At 49.8% G+C, this 20119-nt stretch overlaps 1 protein-coding gene and 1 pseudogene across 1 annotated transcript in view; one reads left to right on the top strand and one right to left on the bottom strand.

Moving 5' to 3' along the window:
* Positions 1-13626, bottom strand: part of IQSEC2 (IQ motif and Sec7 domain ArfGEF 2) — a 94072-nt gene extending 80446 nt beyond the window's left edge. The window contains 1 exon segment of the mRNA XM_007991769.3: positions 12804-13626. Coding sequence (XP_007989960.2) covers positions 12804-13510 — 707 coding nt within the window. The 5' untranslated portion in view covers positions 13511-13626.
* Positions 13627-14343: 717 nt separating this feature from the next.
* Positions 14344-16247, top strand: LOC140710708 (small ribosomal subunit protein uS2 pseudogene; annotated as a pseudogene).
* Positions 16248-20119: the final 3872 nt, after the last annotated feature.

Genomic DNA, 20119 nt, shown 5'->3' with positions numbered 1-20119 from the left:
GAGCCAAGATCATGCCACTGCACTCCAGCCTGGGCGACAGAGCAAGACTCCATCTCAAAAAAAAAAAAAGATACTTAGTCCTTCAAACTGAAAGAGCTGCCTGAGTACCACTCAGGGTGAATAAAAAACAGACCTTGTTCAGAATGCTGGTTACCTAGGGGTTTGGTTTATATAAAGTAACTGTATCACTTGTGATATGGTCATATCACTTCTGATATGAGCACTTTTCTGTATTCACATTATATTTTGGCATGAAGTTTTAAAACAATCCTGGGAGTACAAAGGTTGTGTAATTGTGAGTGATGAGGTATAATTACAGTACACTATTTGGCCCTGTGATGACTGATAGTGACATAGTCATAATCACATAAACAGTGTACTGCCAGGTAATTTTTATAATCAATCTCTCTGGATAAAGCATTGAAGATATAATTATTTTTACAGAATAGAATGTAAATGTAATCTACCTTGCTAGATACACAAGTACAGAACATAGAGACTGGAAGGTGGAAGAGGGGAAGGAGAGATGGAGGGAAGGATGGCACTAATAACTATGTCTTACAAAATATATGGTCAAGAGATGCTGTGGAAAACCGATGAAATAAGAAGTCACAGTTTAAAATAGTTTTAATAATAACTAATAGAGGAGCCCAAACAGTAATAAAACTCTCAAAATCTGGGAGGGGACAGGCGCAGTGGCTCAACCCTGCAATCTCAGCACTTTGGAAGGCCGAGGGATGAGGATCACTTGAGCCTAGGAGTTCGAGACCTAACTGGGCAACATAGCGAGAACCCGTCTCTAAAAAAAAAAAAAAAAAAAAAAAATTAAAACTTCGTCAGGTGTAGTGGCATGCACCTGTGGTCCTAACTACTCGGGAGGCTGAGGCAGGAAGATTGCCTGAGTTCAGGAGTTTGAGGTCATAGTGAGCTATGATCACACCACTGTACTCCAGCCTGGCCCACTGAGTGAGACCCTGTCTCAAAAAAAAAAAAAAAAACCAACTGGGAGGGAGTGCTGAGAAAGAGCCAGCTGTTGTAATTAAGCTAAATTATTTTGTCATAGTAGGAAAAAGTCAAGATAATGTTTAAAGTTGATAAGTAGGAAATACCCATTCAAGCACGTTATTTAGAGATATGAAGTTACCATCAGAAGAACTAAATGGGAAAAGTGGTTGCATCTGGGGCTGAGAACCAGGGGATAGGAAGACATCAGCTTTTTACTACATGAGTCCTTATGTACTATTTTGCCTTTCAAAAACTGTGTATGTGCATTGCTTTGATTTAATTTGTCTAAACAAGCCCTTCTCTTTCTTTAGAACTCTGGCTTCCACACTGTAAATATGAAATGGGGAGGCTGATGATTCTGGGTGACATGAGGTCCTGTTCTCCAATCTATGCTTCTTTTGAGAACAGGAGGTAAGAGAGGCGGGTGAAGGGCTGGCCCCTCCTAACTGACCCCTTGGCTCTTCACAACCATCCATGCAGATACTGTCTCGGCTGCCCCAGCCTGCTCCACCCTCTGGTCCTCTTCAAATCCCACCATCACCAGTCCAGCCTCTTCAGCCTTACATTCATTCAACTATTTACACCCCATTAGTTACTTATACCTGCTCGAGTCACAGAGGATTTGAGGGTGCTTACTCCAATAACACAGAATAGAAATTGAACTCGAAAAGAAGAACTCCGAAAAAGAAATCAACAAAGATGCTAGAGGTATGCTTCAAATTAACTGGTGGCTGAGGCAAAAAGGAAGATACAATGAGCTATGACAGCTTCACATTAGGAAGGAAGAAATATACCAGTTTTCAGGGGAAGCAAAGCTTTGATTCGTTAAGTCATTGTCCATGGGAGATTTCATGAAAGAGAAGAAAAATGACTATTTATGGAGCACCTACAGTATCAGGGAATGCCATCCAAATTATCTTGGCTAACCTTGAGAAATATGCCGGGCACGATGGCTCATGCGTATAATCCCTGCACTTTAGGAGGCTGAAGTGGAAGGATTGCTTGAGCCTAAGAGTTCAAGACCAGCCCAGGCAACATGGGGAGGCTCTGTCTCTACAAAAAAATAGCTGGTCATGGTAGCGCATGTCTGTGGTCCAAGCTACTTGTGAGGCTGAGGTAGGAGGATCACTTGAACCCAGGATGTCGAGGCTGCAGTGAGCTGTGATCGCACCACTGTTCTCCAGCTTGGCTGATAGAAAGAGACCCTGTCTCAAAACAAACAAACAAAAAACTTGAGAAATAGGCATTGTTATCCCATTTTACAGAAAAACTAAAATTCAGAAAAGGTAAAATGACCTAGCTGAGGCCATCCCATGGGTTGGGGTGGAACATAGATTCAAACCCAGGTCTGTCTGTCTCCAAAGCTCATTCTTTGTGAATCAGTATCATCGGGCCTCAAAACAAAGACACCTGGGGTAGAGCTGCCCCACCCAAGGTAATGGGGATATACTAAAGACAGACACAGGTCCACTCTCTTCCATAAAAACAGAAAAACAGGGAAGACAGACCTGGCTGTCAGGCCAGAAACTGCCTCTGAGCTGCCTCCGTTATAGTAAATGAAACCATGTAAGACAAAAAACAGCAGAAAGAAGGCTGGGCCTGAGCCAGGGGGAGAAAGAGAACCTTGGGTTCATTCCCCAGCCATGATTCTAGATTTGATTTCAGAGAGGTTGGAACAGAGCAGCGGGTCTGTCTGCCATCAAAGCAAGAGTCCTTTAGGTGATGCCCCTTCATCACTTTCTCCCCAACAAGTTGCCTAGCTTCCTTTTGACCGCAGTTTTCTCATCTGTGGGACATAAATATGATAATCCCTGCAACTTTCATGGGATTTCAAGGCAGGAAACAGCGCATTTTATTTTATTTTATTTTATTTTATTTTATTTTATTTTATTTTATTTTGAGACAGGGTCTCACACTGTCACCTGGGCTGGAATGTAGTGATGCGATTTTGGCTCACTGCAACCTCCGCCTCCCGGGTTCAAGCGATTCTCCTGCCTCAGCCTCCCAAGTAGCTGGGATACAGGTGCCCCCCACTACACCCAGCTAATTTTTTGTATTTTTAGTACAGACAGGGTTTCACTGCGTTGGCCAGGCTGGTCTCGAAATCCTGACCTTATGATCCACCTGCCTTAGCCTCCCAAAGTGCTGGGATTACAGGTGTGAGCCACCGCACCTGGCCGAAACAGCACATTTAAGAAAAGATGCACCGGGCGCAGTGACGCATGCCTGTAATCCCAACATTTTGGGAGGCCGAGGTGGGCAGATCACCTGAGGTCGGGAGTTCAAGACCAGCCTGACCAACATGGAGAAACCCTGTCTCTACTAAAAATACAAATTAGCTGGGTGTGGTGGTACATGCCTGTAATCCCAGCTACTCGGGAGGCTGAGGCAGGAGAATCCCTTGAACCCAGGAGGGGGAGGTTGCAGTGAGCCGAGATCACACCATTGCACTCCAGCCTGGGCGACAGAACGAGAGACTCTATCTCAAAAAAAAAAAAAGAAAGAAAGAAAAGATGCTCTGAATGCTGGCATTCATACTAGGGTGACTCTTCCAATCAGCGTTCTCTTTTCTGCTCACACCCTGACTGGCCTTATACAAGTCCTTTCTCTCTCTGGGCCTCAGTCTTCTCATCTGTAAAATGAACAGCTTCAGTTGGATGATTTGTCAGAGTCCTTCCAACTTGTAGTTTCTTGATTTCTATGCTGGTATTACCAAAACCCTACTGGTCATGAATGCTGCCACTCCTCTGAGCTTCCATAGCAGGCTGTGCTCCCCTGCTATCATCATCTTTCTCCCCACATAGATTATCTCTACTCCCACTGCCCAAGCGCAGGCCTGATCATCTCTCATCTAGACTGCTGCACCAGCCTCCTCCCCGGATACCCTCCAATCTACCTTCCAAACTGCCCTCTAGAGGGATCTCTCCAAAATGTGGCTCTTGACATGTTCTCCCACACCACACAATAGGCACCTCTCCCCCAGTTTAAAATGTTACTTGGCCAGGCATGGTGGCTCATGCCTGTAATCCTAGTACTTTGGGAGGCCGAGGCGGGTGGCTCACCTGAGATCAGGAGTTTGAGACCAGCCTGGCCAACATGGCAAAACCCTGTCTCTACTAAAAGTACAAAAATCAGCCAGGCGTGGTGGCGCACGCCTGTAATCCCAGGTACTCGGGAGGCTGAGGCAGGAGAATCGCTTGAACCTGGGGTGGGGAAGAGGTTGCAGTGAGCTGAGATGCGCCACTTCACTCCAGTCTGGGCGAAAGAGCAAAATTCTATCTCAAAAAAAACAAAAATAAAAACAAAACAAAAACAAAAACAAAACAGCAGAAAGCTCCTGACGCTGCTAGTGAAGTGTCCTCATGATGTGAGCTGACCAACCCTCCAGACTCCCCTCTGAGCCTCCCTGTTTGTGCTCTAGTTTGTATTGAACTCATACAAAAAAAAGAAAAAGAAAAAACCTCCCCATACATATATCCTGCTGGGCCCATACCTCTGTGTGTTTGCTCATGCTGGCCTCTCTGCCTTAACCTCCCTTTTGCCCCCAATTCCCACCAACCCACATGCTGTCCTTCTTCACCTTCCTAACTCCAACTCATCCTCCAAGCCTCAGCTCAGGTATCACCTCCTCCAGTAAGCCTTCCCTGACAATCCGGGGTGATGTCCCTCCTTTGAGCACCTGTGGCCCCCTGTGCTCCCCTCTGGCATAACACACTGGATAGCACACTGCAATCATCTATTTCCACCACCACCTTCTCCACCCAATTATGAGCACCTCGAAACCAGGAACTATATGATACTAATCATGGAATTCTCTGCCTGTGATGGCACAAGGCATGGCACATCCTGGCATGCAATATTCACTGGACTGACCTCTCTCTCTGAAATGTGGTGAGCTGCCACATGGCTTCTCCTCCTGTCCTCCCACAGCACAGAGCTTTACAGAGTTACTATTAATAATAATGACTATCGCTGAGTAAACACATACTGTGTGCTCAGCGCTTCACCTACGTCATCTTATTTAATTTTCACAACAATCACAATGAGATGGGTTGTTTATGAATTGGCTGGCATATCAGATATACAGTTGTGTGAGATGCCTCCCAGATTTATAAGAAAATGTGGGGGAAGGGCCAAGTCAGGTACTTTTCATTACAGATCTAATGACAATAATTCTAAAGTGGTTATATGAAGGAAAATGTCAGTTTTATTCAGGTGAATGCAGTATGCTGTATCCTGGAATCCAGTAGGAAATCACAGGGCCTGGATATGCAGTCATATCACTCCTTTAAAAAGGTATAAAAATCACATCGCTCCAAAGAAATGCACTAGTGAAACACTAGTGAAACGGTACCTATCAGGTGATGACAGTGATACATTTACATCTAAAATGTTAGAGGAATAATCCTGATCAGCCGTGTAGCTCTGGCTTGTCATCTCTGTTTTGAAAGGGATGCGATGCATCGGTCCTTGCATTGTTGTGTGTTTGCCACATTCCGCCTCTAGGGGGCAGGGTAGTCTCATGTATTATTTTCCATTCTCAGCTTCCCAGCCTGATCAGGACCTTGATGTACGGTATGCCAGGCAGCCAGGAAATTTTCTGATACAATTTTTTGAGGGGGGTAGGGGGCTGGTAACATGAATCTCTTGCATCAGAAAATACAGTTTTAGTCCTATTTACTACTTGAGAAAACTGAAGCTCTGAAAGTGATTTGCCTAGAGTCACACAAAGTCCTTCTATGGCACCATGCTTTCTCTGAATGCTAAGGTCCCAGAGAGCTTCAACTACTAAGCACTGGGGAATGGGCTTCCCCGTGTAAATGCTTCCAACAGGCAGGCTTGGAGAGAAACCAAATACCATGAGGAAGCTGTAGTAACTGGCAAATTATGTTGCCCTAAACGAGCTTCCCCAAAAGAGGAAGTAAGTCACTTACTAAGCATTCTTCCCCATGACCAATGTTTATGATCCTGCCAGGGAACACCGCAGTGAGTGAGGCAGAGGGGCCAAGTCTTACGTCAACCCTGAGATACCATGTCCAGCTCAGGGTCTGAGCTCAAGAAAGGTCTGATGGATACATAAGCAACTTCCCACTGGGCTGAGTGAACTGTACACAGGTCCTGTGCAGGCCTCTTTGCTCCTTTCAGAACAGAAGACTTGGCATCGAGGGTCAGGACCACAGCCTGACATGATAGGGAGAGATAATGAACAGCAGATTGGTCTAAATGTCTCCAAAGTCTCATCCAAGTCTGCTATCTTGACATTCTATGAATCGGAAGGCTGGTGAGCATGAGAAGAGATAGCAAAGGCCAAAATGGCTCCCGGGAGCATGAGAAAAAAAACAAAGAAAAGCCAAAAGAATTTCTTTTTCCTTAGAGACGGGATCTCGATTTGTTGCCCAGGCTGGTGTGCAGTGGCACAATCATAGTTCACTGTAACCTCAACCTCCCCGGCACAAGTGATCCTCCCGCCTTGACCTCCCAAAGTGCTGGGAGCTACTGTGTCTACCCCAAGAGAATTCTGAAGCTGTCATTTCTTACTACAGGAGTCCTGGAAGGAAGAAAATATTAGGTACCTTTGGCCATTAGTTCAGCAGGACTCAATCAGACATTCATTTGTCTACTCAGTATTTATTAAGCAGCTACTATGTGCTGTGCTACGTGTTTCCAAGCTTATAGCTCCTTCACGCACGCCCGCAGCATGTAACACAGAACCTGACACACAAAATGCACTCAGTGTATGTCAGTTAAATGTAAATCTGAAGGGGCTCTCGGTCTAACAGAGGGGACATGAGACGTAAACAACCATGAAGGAATAAAAAGGGGCAGAGTGCTCATTGAGAGGGTCAAGGATAGACCAAACATCAGAGACACTAGCAAACAGACAGGAGAGGTAACAGCTGAGTCCAGCCTGGGAACTGGGTGCAGCAGCCCAAGAGAAGGGAACAACATGAGCAAAGACCTAGAGGCTACCAGAAGGCCTGAGTGGGCTAACCAGGGGGACACACGGGTCAGCCTGGCTGGAGCATAGTCTGTAAAAAGATGAGAGGAAAAAGGCAGACTGGGGACAGATCCTAAGAAGACATTGCAGGGCAGGCAGAGGAGTTTTCAGGCCAAAGAGAGAGTGAAACTACTGGAGCTGGACCGCAGAACATGGTCTGGCTGCACCTCATCAGAGCCTTGATGGAGTGAGAGCAGGAGGGACAATCTACTAGGAGACCATGGCCAAAATTCAGGGGGTGATGGTGAGAGGGAGCCTGCCTAGAGCAGCGGTCCTGGGAGCTCTGCTGGAGGAAGCTAGAGCCACACACCTAGAGCAGCTCTGGTGCCTTTAAAGCCTGCCTGCGGGAGGCAGTGGTGTACCATAGGCTTGGAAGCCAGACAGTTCTGGGCTCCATCTGCCTGAATAACCTTGGGCAGGTCACTGTACCTCTCTGATCCTTGTTTCCTTGTCTGAAAAAATGAAGATAATAGGCCGGGCGCGGTGGTTCATGCCTGTAATCCCAGCACTTTGGGAGGCAGAGGCGGGCGGATCACCTGAGGTCAGGAGTTCAAGACCAGCCTGACCAACATGGTGAAACCCCATCTCTACTAAAAATACAAAAATTAGTCGGGGATGGTGGCACGTGCTTGTAGTCCTAGCTACTCGGGAAGCTGAGGCACTAGAATTGCTTGAGCCCGGGAGGCGGAGGTTGCAGTGACCCGAGAGCGTGCCACTGCACTTCAGCCTGGGCGACAGGAGCGAAACTCCATAAAACAATCGAACAAACACACCCATCTGGCAGGGGCTCTGTGCAAATGAGACAAGAAGTAGTGCTCCAGGGTGGGTTAGAACACTGCAGACCCTGGAGCCCAACTCCCTGGGCTCCTCCAGCTCCTTCACAGTTCTGCCACTTATTCATTGAGTGATCCTGGGTATGCTATCCAACCTTTCTGGACCTCAGTTTCCTCATCTGTAAAATGGAGTTAATAACAATATCTACACGAGAGGATTCATGTGGAGACTGAATGAATTAATACATGGAAAGCGCTTAGAACAAATAGTGCTTAGCACACAGTAAGAGCAGTGAAAAAAATGTTAGCTATTATTACATAAAGCCACATAGCGTGGGGCCTGGCAGAAGGCTGAGACTCACTCGGTACACGTGTGGCCTCTTCCCCATGCTCCAGGCCTTTATTCTGCTCCCAGCAAATTCAGAGACCATGGTAGGCAGGGGTGGGACAGATGAGGAAAGGGCAGGCAGCAAGTCTGGTCTGACGTCTTCCTCCTGGCAGCCACCTCCACGAAGGGGCCACTCACATTCCTTCCATACCCCTCATCCCTCACCTGCCACCCAGGTACTCCAACAGCAGCCTGGCCTGCCCTGATCCCTCCTTCCTCTGAGAACTTCCACTCCTCACCACCGTTGCCACTCATTTTGTCCTGAGCACTGTCTCTATGGCATGGTTAGGCCTGCAACCCTGTCTCCCTGGATGGAGGGGAGCAGGGGTTCTGCAAGCACTAAGAGCGCGGTGTTTGCTCAGCCTGGTGGCCCCTCCTGCACTGTGCACACAGCCAAGAAATGTTTGTGGATGATAACAACCCCATTCTTGCCCCAGATCTAGATAGAGAAGCAAGACTCTCATTCTCATTAAATTCAACATTACCATTTCCTCCCACATGAAGATAATGCTCACAACACAGTGGGAAGGAAGATAAATGGTTTTCCCTCCTGGGAAGGAGAGACACCCCCTGGGGAAAAGTACCCAAGACCCCAAAGGAGAGACTTCCCCTGAGCCTCTCCCTGGGCTCGCTGTCTCATGTGCTGTCTCTCAGTGGCCTTAGCCCTGCGGGGAGCATGCTGACATCCCACTGCAAGCAGAGGACAGCATGTGGTAGACCATACATTGCCCTAGCTGTCAAGAATACCACGTTGGGCCGGGCTTGGTGGCTCAGCACTTTGGGACGCCAAGGAGGGAGGATCACTTGAGCCCAGGAGTTTGAGAACAGTCTGGGCAACACAGAGAGACCCCATCTCCACTTAAAAAATTTGGGGGGATAGCAACCAGAAGGCCCAGCCTGGTGTTCTTTTTTGCAATAATTGCTCACTGCAGCCTCGAACTCCTGAGCTCACTTAAGTGAGCTATGTTTGCAACACTGCACTCCAGCCTGAGTGACAGAGCAAGACCCTGTCCCCAAAACAAACCAAAACCAAAAAACAACAAAACAACAAAAAACACCACCAGGCCAGCCCCTCTAGTTGTTATCTCCAAATGTAAGCCAACTTGCGGGGTGGGTGGGGGTGGGGGTAAAGGAAGGAGAGTTGCCACCATACCAGCTTCAGCCCACCACCGCCTACAGCAGAGCCTGAGCTGGGCCCATGCAAAAAGCGTGGGAAATGCAGCTCTTCGGTGTGGAGCAACTCAGCAGGGGCCCCTAGCACTCCTATAAATCATTCTAGGTGGCAGAACTGCAAGGGGGCCAAACCAAGATCAAGAACAAAAGCAGAGCTATTCTCCAATCAACCAGGCTTGGGGCGGGGTTGGGGGGGGGTATGTGGATAATTCCAGGTAAAAAGACCTGAGCATTAGTCAGGACCAACGACTACTAAAAAGCAAGCAAACAAAACCTTCGCATATAGAGGACCCAGGACCAAAAGGAGGTAGGGACGCATCTCACTCTATCTGCACTGGAAAGGCCACACCCTGAGCACAGCAAAAGGGATACTGGCATCCTGAAACCTGTCCAGAGGGGACGGTGCAGGAGGATATGGGAATCCTGGGTGGATGACATGGATGGGGGTGTACATGACAGCTGATGTCCAATGCAGTAGAGGGAAAGTTCACAGGATTGGGAGTCTGTCTTATTAGTAATGTAACCTCCGGTGGGCTTCACCTCTCTGATCCCCCAGTTTCTTCTGCTGTAAAATGTGGATGTTGGTGACAGAAGCACGGGATCGTCGGGAGGACTAAAGAAAGTCCCTAGGCACAGCGGAGCCCCCCAACAAGCTGCAGCTCGGCCCAGGCACCACTCTCCCCTCTTCCTCCACCAGGGGGAGCCTGGGGACCAAGAGAGCCCAGCCTATACCCGCTCCACCTAGCCTCCCCCAATGCTGCAGCCTCTGCTGCTAAACTCCCACCCTGCCTGCCCTCGCTTCCAGCGGCTTCTCACCCACTCCTTACAAACCCAGAACAGACCTAGCAGGGGAGTCGCTTGCAGCAGCAGCAGTGACAGCAATGGCTACTGCATCAACAGGCCCTCCTGATGCCAGGCCAGGAGGGAGAGTGGAAAGGAGGGAGACAGAGCCTTCTTCCCTGCTGCTGTCAACTCCCCACTCATCCCAGACTCATCTCCTCCTGCTCAAATCCTCTACAGACCTAAGGCTCTCCTGGTCTCTCCCAGCTCAGTGCCAGTCCAGGTCCTGAGGCTGAGAGACTCCTGTGGGTTGGAGAGCTCTAGAGAAAAAATACCAGGCCTTGGAGACAGGAAGACTTGGGTTCTACTCCCGGCTCCATTAGCAACTAGTAGGGTAACCTTGAGCGAGGTCCCTTCATCTTGGAGCCTCAGTTTCCCCATCTCTAAAATGCAGTTGCCAACACTCACTGCAGAAGGCTTGTTGTGAAGTCCAAAAGAGGTAATAATGGGTGTGCAAACAGTTAATATATGGTCAGGAGAGAAACTTAAAGTACTATCTAAACCCCTTTATTAATCCAGTAGGAAATGCAAAGCAAGGAAACGCAACAAGCGACCTGGGGGTTCTCAAAAAGAGGGAAGGACCAAGAGGTAGGCCTGCACGGATAGCAGAAACATGGAGCTCAGGAGCAAACAGGCAACCAGTCAGTCAAGAGATTCAGACCAATGTCTGCAGGGTGGAGAGCCAGAGTCATGGAATCACATAACTGGGGACCACCAGATCATTTCATTGGGCTTTCTACCTGATCCAGGAATCATGCTTCCTCCAGTTCTCCCAGACTCCCACCCGAGCTCGGCTGAGAGCTCCAGGTCCAGCCAGCTCTCACCTCCATCTCTCGAGGCAGTCCACTGCACCACCAGAACGCCAGCTTGGAAAGTTCTTCCTAATCTATCTCAAATGTTCTCACTGTTACGGGTTCTGCCCACTGAAGCCACACATAATGAATCCGCTCCCTCTGTCACAGGCCTGACCCCTCTAGAAGAGTCTTCTGCAGCCAGGCTCAAAGACCACCATACCCCATGCAGTCTTCCTCTGCCCCCGGCCCACCACGGCCCTCTCCTGAATGGACCTTGGTCTACCTCTGTCCCTCTTCCAGTGTGGCACCCCAAGGCACACAGTCAGTCCTCCCGGACTGAGCTCGCAGCAGCCCTGCCTGGGCAGGAAAGCCCATTTCCTTTGCCCCCAGACTCCTCAGGGGCAGTCCACACTAAAACTCAGCTTAGGGTGTGCTGCAGTGGAGCCCAGCTGAGCCCTCAAGCTCCAGCTGCTGCTCCTGGGGCCCAGCCATCTCAACCCAGCACCCCAGCCTGCTGCCTCACCACGGGGGAGTTGCAGAGCGCTGTCTCTCGGCAGATTTCCTGAGGCAGAAGGTTTCCCCACCCCCAGCCCAGCCTCCAAGAGACACTCCACTGGTTGTGGCACATGGTAGGACCAGCTGAGCAGTGAGAGGAGGGGGAAGCCTGTCCCTTTGCTACAGGACTTCAGACTTGCTCTGTAGTGTGGCTGGATTAAACACAGAACCATCAAATCTGAGCTGGAGGGGTACTTCAAGAGTATCCAAGGCAGACCTTGCCATTTAAAAAGACACGGGGGAACTGATGGCCTAAGAGAGAAAGAGACTCAGTCAAGGTCACAAAGCCAATCTGCAACAGAGCTGAAAGGGGAACTCAGGTCTCCCAACTCCCAGCTCAGTGTTCCTTCGAATACAGCAGAAAAGAAATAAGGGAGCCTTTAGGGCAGCCTTGGGAGCCTGCACGCCCTTGACTCTCTCAGCCTGATACATGTATCCCAATCAGCTCACCGTGGTATCTACACAGAAAAAGTGGACCCAGCCCATGTCCCACCAACCCAAGAGACAGTGCCAAGGTGTCCCAAATAGACACACAGACCCCAGTGCAGGAACTGGAACCGATTCAGCAGAGGGGCAATCTAGACTTCCCTTCCCGGTAGGGCTCTTTAAATGGGTGTTGTTTTCCTTGAAGGGTGGAGAGGGGGTGGACTTTGAGGAACTAGCCAAGGGCTTGGCCTCCATCTTTGCTCCCCCATCTTTGCTCCCCTCGGCCAGAATGTGCTGCAGTTCCCCTCAGAGGGATGTCTCAGCCTCCAGCAGCCATTCTGGTCCCCACCTGCCTCTCTGGTAAGGGATGGAGCTGAGGCAGCCAGAGAAGAAAAGATCAGGCAAAAAGAAAACGGAAAAAAAAAAAAAAAAAAAGGCGGGGGTGGGGGGTCTTTCTCTCCCCTGGGGCTCTGAGTAGACACCCTCGCCGACCATAAAAATTCCAATCAGCATATCCAAAATAAATAAATAAATGAAAACCCATCTTCTGGCAAGGATGCAGCTAGGGGTTGAAGAAGTGGAGGCGGGGGAGGCGACGATGACTGCTCTAGTCCCTCGCTGGCCGTGGTACCGGGAAAGAAGAGACGCCTGCACTCATCTGGCCAACCCCGTCTGGGGTGGCCAGGGAAGGGGTGTCGGCTGGATAAGGGGGACCGGGCTTCTCCTCTCCTGGCGGGTTGGGACAGGAGAGGAAGACACGGAACCAGACACTGGCTTCTTACTCTATCAGCTGGACAAGTTGGAGAGGGATCTAGAGGGAAGAGCCAGGGGTACACACACACATTCCTTACTTTCTCTGGAGGGTCGTGGCCGGGCTGGTGCTGGTACTAGTGCTGTGGCCTCCGCCGGCGCCGGGACTGGAGCTCCTGGATGCGCCACGGCTCAGCTGGCCCCGCTCCCGCGGTGGCCGCGGCCCCACGCCCACCGCCGCCGAATAGCCCGCTTCCTTCTCGCGGCCCGGGTGCGCCGACCCGGCCTCCCGCCCGCCACGCTCGCGACCCAGGGCTGGGTTCTCGTGGTGCAGGTGGCACTGGGCCACGTCACGCTCGCGGGCTGTGTAACCGGTAGTGTCCTGGAGCGGGTAGGAGGCGTCCCGCTCCTTGTCCCGATACACAGCCTCCCGATTCTGGTAGGCGCCTTCGCGGTTCGAGTAGCCCACGTCCCGGGCCGCCTGGTGGAACTGGCTCTCCCGCAGCTCGCGGTGGTGGAACTGGGTCTCGCGCAGGTTCTGGTACTGGCTCTCGCGGCCCGGGCTATCCCGCGCGCCGTGGGGGTCCCGGTGCAGCTCCCCGCGGTGCAGCTGGCTCTCCTCTCGCAGGTCGCGGTTCTCCTGGGTGAGCTGGTCCAGCTGGCCCTCCAGCTCCTCGATGCGCCGCCGCTGGGTCTCCAGCAGCTGCTGCTGGCTCTCGATAATGTTGTTCAGCTCCAGCAGGTACTCCACGGCCCGATTTGGGCTCTCGGATCCCGGGCCGCCCGGGGGCCCCGACCCCGCCTCCATCCTGGCGGCCCAGGGGCAGGGGAACGGGCAGGAGAGCCCGGTCCCCGCTCTCTCACGGCGCCACCCTCCCCCGGGCCCAGCCGGGGGAGGGGGCCGGCGGGACGCGAGGGCGCGCACCGGGCTTGAGGGCCCGGGGGCCCTAGGGGGCCCGGGAGACAGCGCTGGGGCCGGCGGCTCGGGGAGCAGGAGCTGAGGCTGCCGCCGCTGCCGCCGCCACCACCACCACCACAGCCACTGCTCGGGAGGACGCGGCCCACGGCGCTCCGCCCGCTGCGGAGTCACTGCGCAGCGCGGCCGCGCGGGACCGCCCCGGCCGCCGGCCCGCCCCCCGCCCCTGCCCCCATCCGGCTCGCCCGGCCCGCCCCCGCGCGCCCCACCTGCGGCTGCCACCCGCACCCGCAGCTGGACTGGCCCCAAGGCACCGGCGCCCGGCCAGGGCCAGCCCCATCACAGCCCGCAAGAGATCTCTCCATTCCACCCGTCCCAGGGTCCTCACTTAAAGAAGCCTAAAGAAGAGCTCCTTACCAGAGTCCGTCAGTCCCTCGGGCTAGGGATCTTCAACCAAAGCCATCTCGGGAGGAACCCCCATCCCAGGCAGTCCCCGGGTCCAGACAACCCATGGACTCCCCATCCCCTAGGTCTGCCAATCCCAACCAGTGTCAGATTCCCCTTCCTAGCCAACCCCTGTGTCTCCTACCTCAGGCGACCTCCCTCCAGCCCCCATCATGGGCAGTCGTCCCTGAGTCTCCCATCCTAGCCAGTCCCTTGACTGTCTGCAGGTGCCCTCATCCCAGGCATCCCTTGGGACTCCCAGAGGATGCACACACACACTCATGCACAACATCGCAGGCATCTCCCACTCCAGCCAGCCCTTACACTCTCCATTCAAACCAGTGCCCAGATCTCCTACCCCACCCAACCCCAGAATTTCTCATCTCAGCCAGTCCCCGGATCCTCTAACCAAGGCAGTACAGGATCTCTCAACTCAACAAGCCCTGGGACTCCACATCACAGCCAGTCTTGGGATCAAGGCTCCATTCATTCAACCAACCCTCATTTCCTGCTCTCCTTTAGAAATGCTCTCCCCATTCACTCCATCATCCCCATACACTGAAACTGTACCCGTCCTTCAAGACTTAACTCAAATGCCACCTTACTGAAGCCAACCCTGATTTCCTCAGCCAACAGTGCGAGCTGCTTCTCTCTCTCTTTCTCTCTCTCTCTCTCTCTCTCTCTCTCTCTCTCTCTCTCTCTCTCTCTCTCCCCTCTTGACCTCCTGCTGCACTCCCTATCTTGTGGCATTTGTGGAACAAGTGGAACTTGCTTTACAGCACATTCGTTTGTGTTCTTGTTTTTATGTCCTCTGCCAGACGGAGCTCCTTAAAGACAGAAACGTGTCTTAATTTATCTTTGTGAGCAGGTTGGGTTAGAGGAGAAAACGTGAGTTTTACAGTCAGACAAAACTGAGTTTAAATTCCATCTTCTCCTCTCTTAATTTCAATTTCCCTATCAATAACAGCTACCTGACAGGGTGGTCTTGGATAAAAGCATGCAAAAACACCTTGCACAGAAAAGACAACCCACAGAATGAGAGAAAGTATTTGCAAATCATGTATCTGATAAGGGACTTGTACGTAGAATAAAGAGCTCTTACAGCAAAAAAAAAAAAAAAAAAAGATAACTAATTTTTTTAAAATGGGCAAGGAATTTGAATAAACATTTCTCCAAAGAAGATATACAAATGGTCAATAAGCACATGAAAAGATGCTCAACATCATTAGCCATCAGGGAAATGTAAATCAAAACCACAATGAGCTTTCAGTGCTACCCATCAGGCATTTCCTGCCTTCTCCCATAACCTAAAGGGAAACTTTCACAGTGTCTGGAGACCTTAATGTCCTGCAGATGAAGGAAGACGATATCCTCAAATTCCTTGCAGCAGCACCCCACTTGAATGGCACCAACCTTGACTTCCAAATGGAACAGTACATCTACAAAAGGAAAAGTGATGGCATCTACATCATAAATCTGAAGAGGACCTGGAAGAAGCTTCTGCCATTGTTGCCATTGAAAACCAGACTGATGTTAGTGTTATATCTTCCAGGAATACTGTCCAGTGGGTTGTGCTAAAGTTTGCTGTTTCCACTGGGGCCACTCTTATTGCTGGGCGCTTCACTCCCGGAACTTTCACTAACCAGATCCAGGCAGCCTTCCAGGAGCCACGTCTGCTGGTGGTTACTGATCCCAGGGCTGACCACTAACCTCTCACAGAGGCATCTTATATTAACTTGCCTACCATTGCTCTGGGTCACACAGAGTCTCCCCTGCACTGTGTGGACACTGCCATCCCATGCAACAACACGGGAGTTCCCTCAGGGGGTCTAGTGTAATGGATGCTCGCCCAGGAGGTTCTGCACGTGCATTGTACCACCTCCCATGAACACCCATGGGAGTTATGCCTGATCTCTATTTCTGCAGAGATCCTGAAAAGATTGAAAAGGAAGAGCAGGCTGCTGCAGAAAAGGCTGTGACCAAGGAGGAACTTCAGGGTGAATGGACTGCGCCAGCTCCTGAGTCTACTGCTATTCAACATGAGGGTGCAGATTGGTCTGAAGGTGTGCAGGTGCCCTTTGTACCTATTCAATAATTCTCTACTCAACTTTGGAGCACTCAGCCTGCCACTGGAGGCTACTCTCAGATAGCTGAATGGATAGGAATAACCACTGAGTGGTCTTAAGCTGTTCTTCCACAGGCTCTTGAACAGAAAACGGAAATCAAGTTGATGGAAAATAAACATCAGTTTCTTAAACACACACACACACACAGAGGGGGAGGGGGAGATATAGAGAGAGAGATACCACTTCACATCCACTATGATCGCTAAAATCCACAGAACAGACAATGAGAAGTGTTAGCGAGCATGTGGAGAAATTGGAACCCTCATTCATTGCGGATGGGAATGTAACATGGTGCAGTCACTTTGGAAAACAGTCTGGCAGTTCCTCAAAATGTTAAACATAGAGTTACCATATGATCCAGGGATTCCACTCCTAGGTATATATCCAAGAGAGATGAAAACATACATCTACACAAAAACTTGTACATGAATGTTCACAGCAGCATTATTTGTAATAGCCTGAAAGTGGAAGCAACCAAATGCTCATCAGTTGATGAATGGATACACAAAATGTGGTATGACCACACAATGGAATAGCATTCAGTCATTAAAAAGGAATCAAGAACTAATACATGCTAAAACATGGATGAACCTTGAAAACATTATGCTAATGAGAGAAGCCAGTCGCAAAAGACCACATATTGTATGATTCCTTTTATATGAAATCTTAGAATAGGCACATCTATAGAGACAGAAATTAGAGTAAAGGTTGCCGGGGGCTAGAGTGTGAGTGGCAAAATGGGGAAAGACTGCTAATGGGTATGGGGCTTTTTTTGGAGGGGGATAAAAATGTTCTAAAATGGGGCTGGTCCAAAGGCAGTGAGTTATCTCAATTGGTTGTTGACAGTCAATTACAGATCGAACTCCTTATTCTACTCTTTTCCCATCTCTCACTACTGCACTTGACTAGTCTTAAAAAAAAAAAAGAAGGCCGAGTGCGGTGGCTCAAGCCTGTAATCCCAGCACTTTGGGAGGCCGAGACGGGTGGATCACGAGGTCAGGAGTTCGAGACCATCCTGGCTAACACGGTGAAACCTCGTCTTTACTAAAAAATACAAAAAACTAGCCAGGCGAGGTGGCGGGCGCCTGTAGTCCCAGCTACTCGGGAGGCTGAGGCAGGAGAATGGCGTAAACCCGGGAGGCGGAGCTTGCAGTGAGCTGAGATCCCACCACTGCACTCCAGCCTGGGCGACAGAGCCAGACTCCGTCTCAAAAAAAAAGAAAAAGAAAAAGAAAAAGAAAATGTTCTAAAATTAAACTGTGATGATGGCTGCACAATCCTGTCCATATACTAAAAACCACTGAATTGTACCCTTTACAAGGGTGAATGTTATGGTATATTAATTATATCTCAATAAAGCTTTATTAAAAAACAACACCTTGCACAGAGCTATCACATAACAACAACTACAATGGTAATAGTTAACATGTCTCTGGCGCTTACTGTGTGCCAGGCACTGTGCTACACGCTTTACATATAAGGACTCACTTAACCCTCATGACAATCCTATGAGGTAGGTACTGTTATTACCTCCCAGCTTACAGATGAGGGAAGTGAAACAGAGAGGTTGAGTGACTTGCCCAGGGTCACACAGAGGCATAGTGAGGATACTCAGATGATTCATTCTCACTTCTCACTTTATATTTTCCCTCAGTACCTTGTACAAAATAAGTTCTCCATAAATGTTAAAGTAATACAGTATATCCACCAAATATGTCCATTCATCCAACAAACACTTGCAGAACATTATGTTCTAGGCAATATTGTATGTTCCCATCCTTATCTTGCTTCTTCTATTGTTCAGATGCCCTGGGGTTGAAAGCAGATGGGTATTTAGATTCATTTACAAACCATTTTGAGTGTCTACAATGAGTAAAGCACTGCTGTCGACCACTGAGGATATAGCAATGAACAAAAAAGAATAACGATCCTTAACCTCATAGTGCTAACATTCTAGTGGGAGAGAGAGACAAGAAGCAAATGGAATATGGAGGGCACATTGGATGGCGAATGAGGTTGAATAATGTCCCCCCAAAATTCATGTCGACACAGAAACTGAACGTGACCTTATTTGAAATAAGGGTCTTTGCAGACGTAATCAACTTAAGATGAGATCACACTGGATGAGTACAGGCCTTAATCCAATGACTAGTGTCCTTAAAAGAAGAAGGAAAATTAGATGCAGAAACACACATACGTGAGGAGAACGCTGCATGAATCTAGCCATAGAGATTGGAAAGATGAATCTATAAGCTGAGGAATGCCAAGGACTGCCACAGTCACTAGATGCTGTAAACCACAAGGAAGGATTCTCTCTTAGAGCCTTCAGGGGGGAGTATGGCCGCGTTGACACCTGGATTTTGGACTCTCACCCTCCAGGGCTGTGAGGGAAACCACTTCTGTTGTTGTAAGCACCCTGTCTGTGGTATTTTGTTATGGCAGCCCTGGGACACTAATACAGACGGTGATGGGTGCTCTGGAGAAAGACAAGGCAGCAAAAGATGATAGAGAGGCTTCGGTGAATCAGATACAGCCTCTGCCCTCAGGGAGCTCCCAGTCTACTCAGAGAGTCACAACCGTAAGTCACAAACATGACTAATGAGACAGAATGTACAAAACGCTAGAGCTGAGGCACAAGGATGGCGGGGAAGGGTTGGGAGGTCTTTATGGATGTGAAGGTCTTTGAGCTAAGCTAGGATTTCAACAGGTAGAAGGTACTAGAACTGGGCAAGACCTGCTAATAGGAACCCTGTGCCTGTGAGGAAAGGAACAGGGTCAGGAAAACAGTGTCTGTTTAGGAAACCACGTGTAGTTTGGTTGAAGACAGCACAAGAGACATATGTGGTGCGTGTATGTATGTGTGTAGCAAGGGATGGGAGATGGGAAGACAGAGCTTGATTCAGCTTGGAGAAGACTCCATTGCCAAACTGAAGGACCTGGATCTTCCCTTAGAGGCAATGAAAAGCCATGAAAGGTTTTTGAGCAGGAGAGTGATATGGTAGGAAGAGTGACATGGTGGGAGGGGAGGGGCCCACGTGGATATTGCACGCACCGAGTATCACACACTACAAGGTGAGTTTAGCATTGGTTCATTGTTGTTGTTCATCAAAAACTGTGGTACTACCTTCTTTACCCACCTGCTGCCTCCCAGAGTCATTTCCCAGAAGCCTCAGTCCCTGGGACCAGCTTTGCCAAGGAACGTGGAGCGAGAGCAGGAAAGAGCCTTAAAAACCACATCTCACCACTGCCAGGATCCAGTCAACAAGAACCTGTCAGAATACTGAGAACCATGAAGCATTTGCCTCAGATCCAAAGGTGGCATCTGTTCAAATTGGTTTTTCCTACTGGATCCTCACAGCTCTCTCCCTTCCGTGAGCAGACCTTTTCTCCCAAACCTGTTAGCTGCCAAGCACGAGGTGGGAAAATCAAAATGAAAAAAACACTGGTCTGGCTGGGCACGGTGGCTGACACCTGTAGTCCCAGTACTTTGGGAGCCGGAGGCGGGAGGATCGCTTGAAGCCAGGAGTTTGAGACCAGCCTGGCCATCATGGTTAAACCCTGTCTCTACAAAAATTAGCCAAGCGTGGTGGCGCACGCCTGTAATCCCAGTTACTGGGGAGGTTGAGGCAGGAGAATCGCTTGAACCCAAGAGGCGGAGGTTGCAGTGAGCTGAGATCGTGCCGCTGCACTCCAGCCTGGGTGATAAAGCGAGACTCTGTCTCAAAAAAAAAAAAAAAAAAATTGGTCTTTCTCTCAGACTTTACAGTCCAGAATATCAGAGCTGAAAGGAAGGAACTTACAGGTGAATTCCTTCTCCAGATAAGAACACTGAGGACCAGAGACTAGTGATTTGCACATAATTGCTATGATCAGTCACCACTAGGCTATGACCCTTTTCTTAGGCTATTTCCCGCAGTCTGGTGTTCCAAAG

Source organism: Chlorocebus sabaeus, chromosome X (genome assembly GCF_047675955.1).
Source record: "Chlorocebus sabaeus isolate Y175 chromosome X, mChlSab1.0.hap1, whole genome shotgun sequence".
In the NCBI taxonomy this organism is placed as follows: Eukaryota; Metazoa; Chordata; class Mammalia; order Primates; family Cercopithecidae; genus Chlorocebus; species Chlorocebus sabaeus.
This window is presented reverse-complemented; position numbering and strand designations above follow the sequence as displayed.